The 16684-nt window shown below is 58.1% G+C and overlaps 1 protein-coding gene across 1 annotated transcript; it reads left to right on the forward strand.

Moving 5' to 3' along the window:
* The first annotated feature begins 224 nt into the window (after positions 1 to 224).
* LFNG (LFNG O-fucosylpeptide 3-beta-N-acetylglucosaminyltransferase) lies at positions 225 to 10073 on the forward strand. The gene is made up of 8 exons (XM_064390094.1): positions 225 to 705; positions 7553 to 7601; positions 8428 to 8527; positions 8678 to 8831; positions 8921 to 9006; positions 9292 to 9457; positions 9673 to 9758; positions 9849 to 10073. Exons 1-8 carry the CDS (start codon positions 310 to 312, stop codon positions 9913 to 9915), a joined length of 1104 nt encoding a protein of 367 aa, XP_064246164.1. The 5' UTR covers positions 225 to 309; the 3' UTR covers positions 9916 to 10073.
* Positions 10074 to 16684: the final 6611 nt, after the last annotated feature.

The raw sequence follows: 16684 nt of genomic DNA on the forward strand, positions 1-16684 counted from the left end.
AGAAGGAGGCAGCGGCACCCTGCCCGCACCCAGCCGTGCGCTCCCGGCCGCGGGCACGGAGACGCGCCGGGCAGAGGCCGGAGCGGGGCCGGAGGAGCCGGGACGCGTGCGGGGGCTGGCGGGGGGGACGCGGGGGTCGGAGGGGCGCGGGCAGGGCCGCGGGCAGGGCCGGGCGGTGCCCACGCCCCGCGTGGGGCGGCCCCGGCTCCGTCCCTCCCCGGGCGGGGCGGGCGCGGTTTAAAGGCGGCGGCGCAGCGGGGGCCGGCGGTGGCGGCGGCGCGGCGAGCCGAGGAGCGGAGGCAAGGAAGGATGCTGAAGAGCTGCGGGAGGAAGCTGCTCCTGTCCCTCGTGGGCTCCATGTTCACCTGCCTGCTGGTGCTCATGGTGGAGCCGCCGGCGAGGCCGGGGCTGGCCCGGGGGGAGGCCGGCGGGGCGCAGCGGGCGCTGCAGAGCCTGGGGGCGGCGGCGGCCGCGGCTCCTCCGGCGGCGCAGGGGCCGCCCGGGCTCCGCAGCTTCGCCGATTACTTCGGGCGGCTGAGCCGAGCGCGGCGGGAGCTGCCCCCGGCCCCGCCGAGCCCCCCGCGACCCCCGGCCGAGGACATCTCCCCCCGCGATGTCTTCATTGCCGTCAAGACCACCAAGAAGTTTCACAAGGCGCGGCTGGAGCTGCTGCTCGACACCTGGATCTCCCGCAACCGCGACATGGTAAGGGATGGGGACGGGGATGGAGACGGGGCTGGTCCCCTCCGCCGGCCGGGATGGAGCGGCTCGGGGCGGGATGGAGCCCGGGCTTCTCCGCCGCGGTCCTGGCACATATACCTTCGTTCTGTGAGATTCGGGTGGTGCCGTGACCCAGCAAATATCACCTGCCGTTCCTTTTCCCCCGCATCGCTGAGCCGGGTGGCGTTCCGAGGCTGTTCTGCAGCCAGCTGTGTTTTCAGGAGGGTGAAATGCAGCGTTGCAGGGTGAGTGATGGAGAGAGCCCGACCTGGGCTCCTCACACTCAGCAGCCTCCCCAAATTCTGCTCCGGGCTCCTTATCCCCGAGCAGCTCCCATTGCAGAGCTGGTCTGCGTTGCTTTCGGCTGGTGAAACTGAGGCACGGTGTAGGGCTGCAGCCCAGCCCGTGCGTGCCACAGTCCGGGTCAGGTCCTGCAGTTGTGCTGCTCAAAGGACACCCGGTTCATCAGCCCAGGGCTGGGAGAGCGCCGGGATGTGCTGAAGCTCTCAGTCTCCCGGCAAGGGACTGGGCAGGACTGGAGTTGCTGGGAGCTCTGGTGGGTCTGCACCAGCTCACCCACACCGGGGCAGCTCCAGCGAGTCTGCTTCCTGACCTTACTGATGTCCTGCCCAGAGTCCTGGCAGTCCCTTACTCTGTGCTTCAAGTACTGAAGCAAAAATCAAAAGGAAAAAAAAAAAAAGAAAAAAGAAAAGCCGTTTCCTTAGGAAATGTGCTTTGCCATTTGCTCTCAAGACACTTTTTCTACCCTTAGACAGCTTCCCAAAAGTAAGTTATGTCTGGCCCTAACCTTTTCTTCCTACTGTCTTCACGTGTTTCCTCCTGGCCTGGAACTCAGTTTCTTGCTCGCAAACTGTTTTCCTTGGAAATCTGGAGTGGCTGAGGGTGGAGGCCATGGGGGGAAGGATTGACCTGCCCATGCCCCCCTCACCCAAGTCTGCTGGACCTTGTGGGGTCTTGGCTCCTGCACTGTACCCCAAGAATTATCTTGCTACTTTTTTTCCCCTGTGAATTGTGGTTTGTTTTTTTGGGTTGGGTTTTTTTTTTTTTTTTTTGCTCAGGTTTCCCAGGCTTGGCAGTGGATCTGCCACTTCTCCTTGGTCCAGTTATTTAGTGGAAACCTCTTTTATGCTCTGCTGTCACTGCGAGGGGGTGGTGAGTGGTGGTGGAGTGAAACGCTCTTTGAGCACCTACAGATGATCCTGGGAATGGCTGCTCTTTTTTTTCTTCTCCCTCTTGTAAGCTCCGGCTTTCTTCTAGGTTTTTTTTTTTTTTATTTTTTGTGCTTCGTTTGTCCGTTTGGATTCCCAGAGCCCTAAGGCTCGGCTCTCACGCTGTCCCCCTGGGCAAGCTAACAAAGCCCCTTTTCTCCTGGCGCAGAGAAAAGGCTTCGCAGCCTCTTGTGTGGCACTTTCCATGGGAACGAGGGAGCCGGAGCCGGCCGTGTCCAGGTCAGGTTGCCTAGAGATGAGGGCCATGAAGCCAGGGGGGCCGCAGCCCGGCGAGGTGCCTGCCTGACAAGCCAAGCCGCTGAGTGACGGCTCTTGTACAGCACTTGAGGACAAGGAGCTGCCGAGAGAGCTGGAGGCTGCACAAACTCCTGCGGAGCAAAGCAGGGCTATGGGGACACGAGGCAGAGGGGATGAGCTGCCCTGCTGAGGGTGATTTGCTCTGCTCTTCCCACGCTGCTGTCCCTGGGAAGCTTTGAGGCACCCTGGGCTTCCCCAAACTTGGCATTAGGTTGGGGTTTTTTTGCCTGCAGAGTGTGGGATTGGTGCTGTGGGGCTCTTCTCTCTTGCTGCCCTGCAGTTCCTGCATCTCTTCCTTGCCTGGCCCCCTGGTTTCCATCTCGGGAGGGTGATTTGGTGGCAGCAGGGCACTGCCTTTGCTCAAACGTCTCTCTCAGTCTGAGTCAGGCCTGTCTCTGCTCATCCTCTCTTGCTCTGGGTTTCACTAACGGTGCTCAGGCATGTGAGCTGCCTCACCAGCGCGGGGAAGTTCCTGCCCAAGGGCTGAGAATCTCCTTTGCCTGATGCTGTGTCTCTTTCTCCCAATCACTCAAACCCCAGCCTCCCTCTGGCTGTTCAGGGATGCAGACACTGCTGAGAAGGGGTTAAATCCAGCAGGTAGCTCCTGCCTGGGCCCTGGCAGAGAGGGGGAACAGCCATTGTGTCCTTCCTTGGCTGCTCTTTGTTCTGCCCACAATAGTCCCTGTTTCCTGCCCTCTGTCACCTCCAAGACACTGCAAAGGGCACCCCCTCCTCCTTCCTGCCTCTTGCACAGGGAGAGCACATCCCTGTTCCCTTCTAAATCTCCCCTTTGGGTTGCACAATCCAGGCCAGACAAACTGCTTTTGGAGGAGAATTATGGGCTTTCCCCTCTTTGCTCTGGGGAGAGTTTCCAGCTCTCTCAGTATCCTTAGGATGCTGGAGTGCGGGCTGGAGAAACTTTGGGCTTGAAAGGAAAGAGAGGGGAGGAAAATGACCATTGAGCAGAAACCCCAGACAGGAGCAAGTCTAAGTCAGATTTCTTGCTGAGTTGGGTGATCTGCAGCGGCAGAGTCGCCAAAGACACCTCTGCTGGCCCTGGGGTTACCCTGAAGGCGGCTGGGTGTCCCTGGGGCACCCCAGAGGCATCCAGGCAGCTCGGCACACGCCGGGGCTCCAGCCCGGGCCGCCGTCCCGGCAGCGTGGGATCCGCTGGCTGCCTCCCGCTCTGCGGCGCCGGAATTGCAGCCTTTGAAAAATTCCTGCTCTCGGGGCAAAGCCAACGGGTTTGCCTTCCAAAGAGCACGCTCCTCTGATGGCGGCTCCCAGATTTCTCTAGCACCTTGGCCAGGGTCCCCACCCACATGCCGGAGTGTGCTGGCGTGCGAGTCTCACTGCGCTCCCAGCAGAGCGGCTGAGGCAGGGACTGCTCATCCCAAACCAGCTCCGTGGGCAGCTGCTCCCCCCGGCCCTGGGCTGTGTGCCAGGGCCTGCTGAGCACCGACCAGCTCGGATTGTGTGTGAGGGTCCCTCCCTGCTGCCCCCCGGCGCAGCCTGTGTGGGTTTAAGGGGTGGGAGCCCCTTAATTGCCTGTCCCAAACCATGCTGCTGTCCTTGCCCATAAAAGCCCTGGAGCCGGTGAGCGGCGCGTGGAGCACCAGGCGGGAGGGTGGGGGACCCTTGCCACACAATGAGCTCATTGTTTGTGAGGAGGTTATTAAAAATTATAGCATTTAAAATTACAGTGGAGGATTCTTCCTCTTGCTGAAGGGAGCAGAGGGAGGAAGGGCCCGCGGCCCTGCAAGCCCCTTCACCGCCTCTGCAGGTCCCAGCCCTGAGATCCTGTGCCAGCACAGACCTGCCCCTGGTCCTGGGGAGAGCCACCACCATGGATTGGTGCCATCGTGGCACGCTGTCATTGCTGGGACATCGCCATCACACTGCCCCCAACTTGGTGAAGAGGCGTGGGGATTTTCCCCCCTAAACCCCGAGGCTGGAGGGAAAATAAGAACATTTGCTGCGGGGGACACAAAGCTGGGCAGCTCTGGCAGCATCCTGACCTGCTCCAGAACCCCCTGACCTGCTCCAGAACCCCTCACCAGCTGGAGACTGAGCCCCCCCCCACAACCAGCCCTTCTTTCTGCCTCCTTTCCTCTGCACCCAAGTGGGGTGGCTGTGAAAAGGGCTCTGGAGTGCTCCATCCTCTGCCAGCATGGGGAAGTGAGACGTGGCACAGGGTCAGGATTTGTGCTCTGCAGGGTCACGGGGTGCCTGCCTGGCCGAGGTTCCCCTTTGGGTTGGTGTGCTGGTGGGGTGGTGACAGGCATGGGCTATGCTGAGAGTGTGTCACCCCGGATGTCACAGACCCACTCTGCCAGGCAGCACAGAGAGGGCCGCGGTGACCCCGGGGTGGCCCTGGCTGGTGGGACACCTTGTGCAGCACCCAGCCACGAGCAACCCCCCAGCTCCGCCAGTGCAGGGGAAATGAGTCACCCTGAAAGGAGAAATGAAGGCGAGGGGGAAAAAAAAAAAAAAAGACTAAAAAACCTTCCCCAAGGGCGAGGAGGAGGAGGCAGCGGGGGCTGCCGGCGGCTGCCCGGCTCCGGCTGCGGGGGCTGACCCCGCTGCGGCCGCGGGGATCCCGGGTGCCGCCGAGTCCCGGGCCGCGCATTGTGCGGGGCTGCGAGGAGCGCTGGCAGCTATTGTTCGGCAGGGATTTGGCATCCTGTGTTTCTTGAAGCTGCAGTTCTGAGAACAATGAGGTTTCCTGCAGGGGTTGGGGTGGGGGGGCAGCGGGCCCTTCCTCTCTTGCACCCTGCAGGAAAAGTTACTGGGGGGGGTCCAAGAGGTCCTTGCACCCCTCGGTGCTGTGGCTGGCACGGGGGCCAAGTGGGAGAGAGGTGGCTGTAAGGGCTGGGAGTGCTTCTGGCCCTGCTGGCTCTGGAGGTGCTGGTTTGCAGGTGACAGCTCAGGGATGTTGGCTGCAGTGTCCACTTGCACCACTATAAACTGCATGCTGCCCTCAGGTCTGGCATCCTCCATGGGAGATGCCAAAGGTGGATTCGTGTTTTTTACTTGGTCTCATCCTTTCCTGGCCTATCTCCTCCCAGACTCGGCTGTCACCTCTGCTCCTCTCCGCTGCAGCCCCAGGTGAAAGGCCATGGAGGCAGGATGCATCTCCCCTCCAAGAAACACAAATTAATTACAAAATTAATTTAAAAATGAAGCCTTTAATTGCTTTACTTTTAATTTAATGTCATGGTGGGGTCGGGAGGGATGTGGGAAACCTGTGAGGCCCCAGTAGGTGCCCACATGGGGTGACTTGCAGCTGTGTGCCCCTGTCCCAGTCCCTGAGGTGCCACCTGGCCCACCCTCACCAGGAATATTGCGGGGATGTGTGTGGGGAGATGCCTGGGTAGGATGAAACGTATCGGTGCAGGCGAGTAATAAACAATTGTCCCTGTGGTCTATTTATAGAGGCTGAGTGCAGGATTAGTTGTGGGGTTATTTTTGGAGCAGCTGAAGGCAGTTGCTGGACGGCGCTTCTGAGCTAATCAAGCAAACATTTTCTGTCTCGCCTGTGCACGGGCTGTGTGTTCCCTGCCCCCCCAGCGAGGCTGAAACCTGGGCTGGAGTGCCAACCCCCCTGTGTGATGGGGCTGTCTCAGGCATCCCTGGATGCTCTTCTGCTGCCCTGCTTCAGTTTGTACCCCAGTCAGCTTCCTGACCAGTCCCTGAGCACCTGGGGGAAATGGGGACCAGCAGCTGTACCCCGAGTGGGTTGGGGGTGACACCCCCTCCTCTACACACAGCACTGACCTTGTGCCACCCAGCAGTGACGTGTCCATGGAGACACAGAACCACGGGCATCCTTGGCCCTGCAGCTGATGTGTCCCTGTCCCCCAGCTGTCCCCTCCTCACCAGCTCTTCCCCATCCCCTTTGCTCAGAGCCTTCCTGACCTCTGTCCCTCCCCACAAGCCAGACTGCACGGCAGGCTGTGCATTTGTGAGAACTTGCCTTCCCACCTCCTCCATCTTTTTTTTTTTCCTCCCCCCCTTTTTCTTTTCTCCTTTTCAAGCCCCAAAGGTCACTTGTAGCCCCGTCCCCTCCCATTGAGCCTCAGTGCAGCTCCGGGCTCTCCCCACCAGCCCCGGCTGGGGACCTGAGCAAACAGGGCCGGGTTAACCAGTGCAGCTGTATGCTAATGACTGCTGCCCGCTTAACTCTCCTCGCTGAGTAAAGTCAACCCCACTATTGTACCCAGCTCCTCAAACAAGCCACAAAACCCCAGCGCGTTCCCGGGGCCGGCTGCGGGGTGGCACCCAATTTCCAGCTCACTTGTAATTCATCATCCCCAGTGCTCCATCGTCCCCCCTCTGCTGCCTCCTGCCTTTCCCCCCCAGCCCTTTTGTCTTTCTTCCTTTGCCCTTTTGTGCACGTCTGGTTTTTAATAGCGCTTGGCAGCTGGTTGTGGTTTCTCTCCTCCAGCTTTGTTTGCTGCCCGCTGATTGATGGCGATGCCTTTCCCACCCCCTGCTCTCTCCTGCTTCTTGTCCTTCCCCAAATCCCAGGCCCAGAGCAGCCCCTCCAGTCCTCCTTCCTGGGTGACATATGCCAGGAATTAGCTGTGTAAATAGAGGAGTGCAGCCGGGCAGGCAGCTCAGGGGCCCGGGGAGGCTGTCGGGTGCTGCCTGGCACCGCGGGATTGTGCTGGGATGGGGCAGTGGGGAACCATCCCCTCCTCGGGGCTGCTAAGAGGCACTCACTGGCACCGTCTCAGCCCCCTTGGGTAGGACACAGGGAGCAGAGGGGAGCCGTGGAGCTGTTGTGCAAGTGGCCAAGGACAGGCGCTGCTGTTGACACAGGTGGGGACGGCGCCGTGGGCAAACACACCTGCCCGGGCGGCTGCTGCGGCACCCCGGCCACGCGCTCTGAAATCCCTGCTCAGATCAGGCCGCGCTCTGCACCTGCTCCCCTCCTTCCCCCCGCCCCCCTCGTGCTGGGCACAGCCCCTGTGGCCCCCAACATCTCCCTGCCAGCTGCTCCCCGTGCAAAAGGCAGGAGGATGGGGATGCTCCGTGCGGGGGCTGGGGTTTGCTCCCAAGGGGAGCTCGGCTCCTGTCCCTCCTGTCCTGGTCTGAAGCTGGGTGTGTTGTGTGGCTGTCTGGCTCTCCAGTGCCACTCTGGGGTTTGGACAAGGGGGAAGAAGTCACCACCAGCTCCCTGCAGGAGCTGATCCCAGGTCTGCCCAGGGGTGCTGTGTCACATCCAGAGCCGCATGGTCTCAGCCCCTCGATCCTCAGAAGTGCCTCGTCTTCTCTTTCAGACCTTCATCTTCACTGACGGGGAGGATGAGGAGCTGAAGAAGCAAGCACGTGAGTCTGTGGCTCTTGTCCCTTTGTGTGTATGACCTGGCCAAGTCCCCTGAAAAGCTCCCATCTGTGGAGCATGGTTGGTGTGGAGCCTGCCCTGGGAACTCTGAAAAAGCCCTCGCCACAGGAACCTGGGTTGAGAATGACACAATTTGTTTCACTGATGATGCCTAAAGCACCCTCTGCCTGGGAGCCCCATCTGGGGGCAGGTTTACTTCCCAGTCAGCCCAGCCCACCCCCTGCATGGTGCTGCTGGGGATCACAGTTACAGGTGCCTTTGCACCACTTTGTCCCTGGGGTGAGCTGGGATTGATGGCAATGTGGACAGAGTTTCATGGGAGCATTTTCCTGGCTGGGGTCAGCATGGTCTGTTCTCCCCATGCAAATGACTAATTTTCGGGCTGGGAAGTGATTGCCTTTGAGCTGGGCAAGCAAAATAGGGCAGGGTTTTTGCTACAATGTCCTGGGGAAGTGCAGGGCCCACAGACACCCATTCTGCCCCAGGGTAGCTGATACACCCTGACCAAGGTGATGTAGGGTGGCATCATTCTTAAAACGTGGATAGGGCTGATCTACAGTGCATCTGCTGCATCCACATTGCTTATTCATCCCTTCCCTTCTCTCACACGGACAAAAAAGACATTTCCCCAAAAGTTTATCTTTTGCCCAAAGCAATATAGCATGTGGGTCACTGAGCATCGGGATCATCCATGAGATTCCATCCCCCTGGCACAGCTGGGACATGAGTGGTGAAGTGTCACCGTTAGAGGGTGTGGGGGGGTGTGGCCTGCACCAATGCTGGGCTCTGACCCCTCTTTTTTCCCTGCAGGAAACGTCATCAACACCAACTGCTCTGCTGCCCACAGCCGCCAGGCCCTGTCCTGCAAGATGGCCGTGGAGTACGACAAGTTCATTGAGTCCGGCAGAAAGTAAGCGGTGCCTGGAGCTGCTGTGGGGGATGACAGGGCTGAAGGGGGGCAGGATGGTGCAAACAGAGACCATCTGTGGTTTTGGGGTTGTACCTCAGCATGGGGACTGGGCAGATGCCTCGGGTGGGTGTGACACTGCTGTCACTGCAGGTGGTTCTGCCACGTGGACGATGACAACTACGTGAACGTGCGGATGCTGGTGAAGCTGCTCTCCAGCTACCCCCACACACAGGACATCTACATCGGGAAGCCCAGCCTGGACCGGCCCATCCAGGCCACGGAGAGGATCAGTGAGAACAAGATGGTGAGCCTGGGGACAATTGGGGCTGGTTTAATTTGGACTGCCTGGAGAAGGAGCTGTTGTCTCACTGCGTTGGTTCCCCTCTCTCGCAGCATCCTGTGCACTTCTGGTTTGCCACGGGTGGAGCAGGGTTCTGTATCAGCCGGGGGCTGGCACTGAAGATGAGCCCTTGGGCCAGGTAAGAGCATTGGCATTGCACTCCCTGGGGGACTCCTCATGGTCCCCAGGGCACAGAGAGGCGACATTTTTGGGGATGGGTGCTGGACTATATCCCACAACCTTTCTCTCTTTGCCTTCTGGGGGGTGTCTGCAGGGAGCTTGGAAACAAGCTGGGAAGGGCTTCAGTTCCCCCAAAGTGACTTTTAATCCGAGCTGGGCACCCACTGGCCAAGCCCAGAATCCCGCTGGGTGCCCACATCCCCTGGGCTTTGCTCCTCTGCAGCCCCTCTCTGTCTCCCCGCAGCGGGGGTCACTTCATGAGCACTGCAGAGAAGATCCGCCTGCCCGACGACTGCACCATCGGCTACATCATCGAGTCTGTGCTGGGCGTGAAGCTCATCCGGAGCAACCTCTTCCACTCCCACCTGGAGAACCTCCACCAGGTGCCCAAGTCGGAGATCCACAAACAGGTACCCCAAGTTGTCACCTAAAAATTGGGCATCACGGCTAAGATGTTGATTGACGTGTGACCAAAACAGCAGAGGGGAAAAGCCCCATCCCTGAGGGGTGATGCGAAGTCTCACTGGAGGCTTTGGGAAATGGGGTGAATTTTGCAGCTCCCCTTTCCTCTGCTTGATCCTTACGGCCATGTCGGCCACTTCACCCCTCTGTGCTTGCCCCCCAGGTGACACTGAGCTACGGCATGTTCGAAAACAAGCGCAACTCCATCCACATGAAAGGAGCCTTCTCCGTCGAGGAGGACCCATCCAGGTGAGCTGGGGGAGGTCCCTGTTCCCCCCAAACCGGGCTGCCGTGGAGCCGCCACCGTCCCGTGCTCAGCTTTGCTCCTCTCCTCCTCAGGTTCCGCTCCGTGCACTGCCTGCTGTACCCCGACACGCCGTGGTGCCCCACCAACATGGTTTACTAGGAGGTGCACGTGCCCTCCAGCCTCGTCCCGAGTTTCCCCGGTATCCGACGGGCGTGCGGGACCTGCGTGCGGGTGTGTCGGTCCGGCCTCGCCGGACGGACGGACGGACGTCGTTGCTGTGGTATTGCACAGTGTGTGTGTACTGAAGGCTGCTGTGCGGCCCCTTGACCCCTGCCCTGCCTGCCCGGCTGCCCGTGCCCGCTGCCTGGTCCGGCCGGGATGGCGGAGAGGGACGGGAACTGAGCACTTACCCACCGGGCACCCGCGGCTGGCGGGCCCCACGCCATGCGTGGGGAGCGGCCGCAGCGCGGGGCCCTGCCCCACCCCGGGCTTGCTTCCCCTTGATGGTTTTGTTTTGGTTTGGTTTTTTTTCCCTTTCAAATGTTAAGTTTTTTTGGTGTGTTCTTCCCTTCTTTGCATCTACCCCCCAACCCGCTCCCGTAACCCCTGACCCAGCCCATTCTCTCTCCCAATCCCAAAATCTCAGCAGCGAAGCTCTGGCTCCCAGTTTGGATGAGGGATCCCTGTGAGTTCTGCTCCATGGCTCGGCAGGCAGAGGTGGGCAGGGGAAGCCTCTGGCCATGGCAATGGCTCCTCCAGGGTCCTGCAAAGCTGCTGGGAGCTTGACATCTTCACTGGAGGGAGACAGTGGGGTGGCTGGGAGCTGGTGTTGGTGTAACTCCATTTCCCAGAGCTCCCCCCACATGGGTGAAGTGTTGCTGGCAGCATCAGTGGGTGAACTATTTAGAGATTGGTGTAAAGACTTTCTTTATATATGGGCGTGGGAGGAGGGATTTTCCAGAGCTGCCACAGTGGGTTGGGCACCATGTTTGTCCAGGGTCTCCCTCCAGTTCTGCTCAGGCAGCCCTGCAGCTCTGCAAAGGAACACCTCAAGGTCTGCCCGGGGGCTGTGTGTGTGTCCCCTGTGGGGCCAGAGCATCCTCCAGCCTTGCCCTGGCTGTGGGTGCTGCCCAGGAGGCACCTGCGCATCTGGGCACCTGCCACAGGCAGGCAGCATCTCCCAGCCTCCCATTGTGCTCTCCCTGATGGAGAGGGATTTATCCAGGGAGGGAGAGGGACCTCGCATCCTCCGAGAGCTGCCCTGCCTGCCAACACCAGCCCTCTCTCTGCCCCTGGGCCGAGCCAGAGCTGAACATTTCCAACTTGAAGCTGAGTGAAAATAGCCCATAATGGGTGTGTTGTAAATATGTTATTGAGCCAGTATTTTTTTTACTGTGCCTTTTTTTTAAGAAAAAAAACAAAACATTGAGAAATATGTAGATTTTTAAAATGCTTTTTATACATTTTCTGTGGATCAGAAAAAGAGAAATCCCCGACCTTTGATAATCTGTTTAAGAAAGAAAAAAATAATTTGCGATGTCTTGTAACTATCACTTACCTTAATTTATATGTTCCAGTATCTGGAACGTCACTCTGTGCTTTCTGTAACTAGGATGTGTTTGAAGCAATAGATGTGGGAAGGGGAACCAGCATGGACAGTGTGTTCTCAGGGACCTGAACCCGATCGCTGCCACGGGGTTCCCGTGGGAGCGGTCACCAATAAAGTGGCTTTTTTTGCTGACCACAGTCACCTGGTCCCAGGCTCCGGCGTCTCTTTATGGATGTGCTGCTCTGAACAGCCCTTGATCCCCCGCAGATGTTGTCACCTCTCTCGGGGATGCTCCGAGGAGGGGCTGCTCCTCCGTCCCTTTTTTCCCACGGGTACTGGGATCCTGCTGGCCATTTGCATCCCGGGGTGTGAGGGTCCTCTCCTCCTTCCCCTTCCCAAAAGGCTCGGGCAGGGCTTGGCACCTCGGGGCTGGTTTTTCCCAGGCTCGGGGGTGGGAGGGAGGCGGCGGGCTGAGGTGGGAGCCGGTTGTTAGCAGGGTGTTGTGAACAGCCGGCGGGCAGGCGTGTGCGTGGGAAGGTTGGGGGCTGCGGGGGAGGAGCCCCTTCCCTCCCCGCCCTCCCCACCGCAGTTTCAGCCAACACTGAGCATCCACCTGCCAGAACCAAGCCCCAGCTTTCATGGGCTGGGAGATAGCCTAAGATCTGCTCCCCCCAACCAGTCCTGTTTGTGCCACTGCTACCTGTGCCACCCCCTCCTCCACGCCTTCCTGTAGAGCCAGCAACCTTTTTTTTTTTCCCCTTTTCGAGGCACACTTACTTACTTCACAGTTTCGCTTCAGCCTCTGGGTTATCAAGGGTTGGCCCTGCTAAAAATACAGCCTGGCAGGAAATCGGCGTGTGCTGAAGCAGCCACCCCTCCTCCCAGCCTGCTCACCCTCCAGACAGCCACAAAAATCAAAAGTCCCCCAACCTCTGCAGCCCTTGGTGAGGTGGGGCTCTGGCTGAGAGTGTCCCCCAGAGAACCAGCACTGCCCTGACCCAGCCACCCCAAAAACTGCCCTGGAGGAAGGGAAGGGTGGATGGGCAGCAGTGCTGCCTTCCCCAGCTGCCTGCGGCCAGGGATGGTGTGTTGGGTGCAGGATCTGGTGGCCCTCCGGCCTCCCCTGGTGCAGGGTCAGCAAAGGGACCTGTGTCAGGCACAGGAAGCTGTGACACCCAGCCCCATCTGCTCCCCCACGACTTTTCCTATTGCTCACAGCCTGCGGTTTTGGCAGCGTGGGCACTTCCCAGCAGTGGTGCTGTCACCCTCGGTGAGCCTGACCCTCCCCTGCACCCCAGACAGGATGGGGAGATGTGGGTTAAGTGCCAGTCGAGGTGCTGGGCAGCCAGGGGCTGTGGCTTGGGGTTAGGATGCTGCTGTGAGGAACAGGAGCCTCTGGCAGGGGTGAACACTGGGAGGATGCTGGGCATTGTACAACTCCTGGATGGGGCTTAAAAAGTAAAATAAATACAAATTTAAAAATAAAGTTACAAATGAAATAAAATAATAAAATAAAATGAAATATACCCCACTGAACCTTCAGGAGTAGGGGAAGGCAGCTCACCACCCTCCAGTTTGTCTCCCACCAGGCTCCCAGCCTCTCCCTCCTCCTTTCCCTACTCGTGGGCTGAAAAGTAAATAAATACAGGCATTAATAAACAAAAGGAAAACAAAAGCAAAGCCTGCTGCTCTCGCATACTTGGCAGACTCTGCAGGCCAGGCTGCTTTCATCTGCACCCCGGCGCTGGTGTGGGACGTCCTGTTTACTCTCGCCTGCTCGAGGCAGCTGATAAGGCAGCTGTACCTTTTGGAGAGTCTGGTGTGTGGTGATGGGGTGGGGACAAGCCAGGCTCGTTGGGGACACTGCCACTATGCAGGCACTGCTGCTGTGGACAGCACTGTGCCCGGGGGATGCTCCAGAACTGTGCCTGGCTAAAGGCTCTAAAGGCTTTCCCCATTTCTGGGTGGTTGCAACACTGAGGACAGAGAGTAACACACTGGTTTAGTCCTTTTTTTTTTTGGTTTAATTTGCATTTGGGTCACTTACAGTCCCAGACTTGATGTGAGTCACTGTGTTCCCAGCCTGGCTGTGGGGACTTTCACCAGGGACTGTGTGCACGGTGCTGGGACAAACACCCATGATGGGACAAACACCCGTCCTGGTGCTGAGAGCAGCGAGAAGTACTTGAGGCTTGGGCTGGGAGGGCGGTGTTGGGAGACAACAAAACTTGTGTGAATTGGCTCCAAGAGCCACTTCCAGCTGCTTTGGCCCAGAAAACTGGAATATTTGTGGGAAATGAACATAAAAGCGTCCGAATCGTGGGGCCTGAGCGACGCATGCAGCTGCAGCTTTGGGAGCTGCCTGTCCCAGGGCTGGGTGGGAGAGTGCTGGGACCCCCGTGGGGGCACGATCTACATCCCACCACCTCTGTGCAGCTGGAGGTGATTTAATCCATTACCAGCACTGTCTGCCTTGGAGTGAGGGGCTGCAAAGCCCTGCAGCAGAGTGATGGCTGTGGGATGGCCAAGACAGCACTGGGATGTGCAGAGGAGCTCTCAACCACTGCCCCTTTTTTTTTTTCACCCTTCTACTATTTCCCACCCCTGCATAACATGCAGGTGGTTAAAATAAATAACCCAAAAGCCCTGCAAAGTTTATTTTTCCCTTCCCGACTTTTAAGACCAGCCTTGAATCTATCAAAACCAATCCCCCTTTCCCCAGAGCTCCCAGCAACTGCTGTTTCTGGTCTGCCTCAGCTGCCCAGTGGGGCCAGTTCTGCTGCTGTAGCCATTTGGCAAGCCAAGAGTGGAGGAGGAGATAAATTGAGCATCTCCAAAGCATCTGGAAACACTTCCCACGGCGCTGCCAGATGAGATCTGCGAAGCCGCGGCACCACCGAACAGCCCCGCTCCCAACCCCTCCTTCCTCCTCCTCCTCAGTGGATGTGTCCCCCTTCAGCCCCCACCAAACCATGGTGCTTTCACCAGGAAACAGTGCTGGGCTTGTGCTTGTCCACACCGAGGACAGGGACCTGCAGCAGCAGTGACACTGCAGCAGTGTCACCGCTGTGCCGGCACTGGGTGATGCTCCAGCCGTGTCCTCAGCCTGGTAAGCCCCCTTATTTTTTGGGTGGCTGTTGAGTTAGGAAGCCCTTGGGCAGCAGGGGCCATTCTGGCTCCCTGATGAGCAGCCCAGGCACAGCCCCAGAGCTGATGTGCTTGGAACAGCTCAGGAGTGGCCGGGTGATTTATGGGGTGCAAGCGCCAGGGTCCGTGAGGTTTGCCTGGTGGGAAGAGGAAGCGGGTGGGAGAAGCACCAGCATCTGCCACACCTCGCAGTGAGCAGGGAGCTGTGCTTCCTCCCACTTCCCTCCATGGACTGGGATGGATTAAAAAAATCCCTGAGCAGGGATTTTTGCTGAGGTCATGGTGAGAAACACTGCCTGCTCCAGGCAGAGCCGAGGCAAAGGGTCCCAGCAGCAATGGAGAGCCCAGCTGCAGAAGGAAAAGTCCTCTGCTCCTGCCACCATCCATCCCCTCTCCACCAGGCAGCAGCACGAAGGCACAGCAGTGTGACCGGCTGCCTCATCATGGCCACAGTGAGCCCACCCTCTGTGCCTGCCTGGGCACTCCCAAATGAACTGGGAGATACTGGAGGGCTGGGACAAACCAGGCTGGGCTGGAGACACGGGGTGAGAGCAGCCCTGGATGGAGCATTCCCGTGGCTGCCTCTGCTCACAAACCCTCCCGAGCGCCGAGCACAGGGCTCCAGCATCCCCACGTGGTCAGACTGGTCGGAGCCTCCCTGCTCCTGGTTTTCCTTCCAGGGGACACTCAGCTCTGTCCTGGCCTCCCTCGCAGTGTGAGGAGAGGACACGACCTCCTGGAAGCGCCAGGGAGTGGGGAGGGAGATGGGAGATGGGGTCATTCCTCAGTGCAGGGGGTGTTTTGATTGGAGAGTGATTGGCATCTGACTCCAAGATGCAGAAGGCTTGAAAGACACTTTATTTTAAAGTGTAGTATTTAACAATCTACAGTTCTTACAGGAACAGTAGTGGACCTAAGACTTGATTGGTCTTAAGGTGAAAACTTCTAACACTATGGGTGTGCTAAGAATAGCACTTTTATCAAATTATCTCTATAAACAATGGTTATAGAAAGAAAGATAATTGTTTGAATTTTTTTTTTTCTTCTATGATTCTTAGGCTTAGCTTGTGAGAAATTGTTTTTGTTCTTCCTTCAACTGAACTGAGAATTTCTACACCTCAGGAGTGAGGGTGCTTCGGGAGGGGTGAGAGAAGAGCTGCAATTTCAGCTGCCTGCTGCCTTCCTGGCCTGGTGGAGAGTGCAAAACCCCTCTGGTCCTTTCTGAAGAAATCAGAAATCCAAATCCAGCTCTAAATGTGCCTGATGGAAGCAGCTGGGCAGAGCAGGCTGCAGCATCAGCAGCAGGTGCTGCCTGCACAGTGCCACGTTCAGCAGAAATCATGACCTGCACTTTGGGCCATTTCCCACCCCAAGAGGTGACAGCAGATGGGGACACAGTCAGTAACTGTGTCCCACCGCCACCAGCTCTGCCTGATGGTTTTCCATCCCCCAACCCACGGGAGCTGCCAGAGGCAGCGCTGGTGCTGGCACAGCTCAGCACACCACAGAGCAAATACGATTGAAAGCATCTCCCCAGGGCACCCCTCCCTGCCTTATCTCCCAGGACTGAGATCTAAGGGACCACTACTGAAGGCTGATCTGAGGGTGAGGTTTATTCAAACACATACTTCACCCTTCCCTCTGTTTTCTCCAAGCCCCTAATGGCTCAGGAGGGAGCTCAGCCCTGCTCCTGCTGGGACTGGGAGCAGTGCAGAGGGAGAGCCAAGCTGCAGCTCCTGGGGGTGGCTGGAGGACACTGGGAGAGGTCACCAGGAAGGTGGCCTTTGCATGTTCCCATCCTTGGTGGAGTCCATAAACCTGGTAAAATATTTACACGGATGACTCTGATCTAGGCTTTATTTTCCTTCATGCCATGAGATTCCCTTGACTGCTCCAAGCCCTTTTAGAGCTTTAGAGAGCAGATTTAATCATCTCGGGTCAGAAACGGAGAAGGAAAACGTGGGTTCCTCCTTTAGATGGAAATAAAAAAAAGAGGGGGGGAGACACATCTGTCAATTATTAGTGAAGGGAGGGAAACTGGTGTCTGTTGGGATTCACAGCCATGAGGGGTAAGTCACAACAAGGAGCCCTCTGTGGTTCTGAGCTGGACTCGTGGGCAGGACTTGAGAGCACTGCTGTGGGTTTCAGCCATGCTCACAGCATTAAAAAAAATGCCCAGCATTTCCAAAGACAGAGTTGAATTTTTGCTTATCCCCACACCTAGGAAGGGAG

Source organism: Passer domesticus, chromosome 15, assembly GCF_036417665.1.
Source record: "Passer domesticus isolate bPasDom1 chromosome 15, bPasDom1.hap1, whole genome shotgun sequence".
Classification (NCBI taxonomy): Eukaryota; Metazoa; Chordata; class Aves; order Passeriformes; family Passeridae; genus Passer; species Passer domesticus.

Excerpts from the sequence above, each read along its gene's own strand:
- LFNG (XM_064390094.1), top strand. The coding sequence starts at position 310 with ATGCTGAAGAGCTGCGGGAGGAAGCTGCTCCTGTCCCTCGTGGGCTCC. Across the intron at positions 8,528-8,677 it reads TTCATTGAGTCCGGCAGAAA|GTGGTTCTGCCACGTGGACG; the intron begins GTAAGCGGTGCC and ends CTGTCACTGCAG. Across the intron at positions 8,832-8,920 it reads GGATCAGTGAGAACAAGATG|CATCCTGTGCACTTCTGGTT; the intron begins GTGAGCCTGGGG and ends CCTCTCTCGCAG.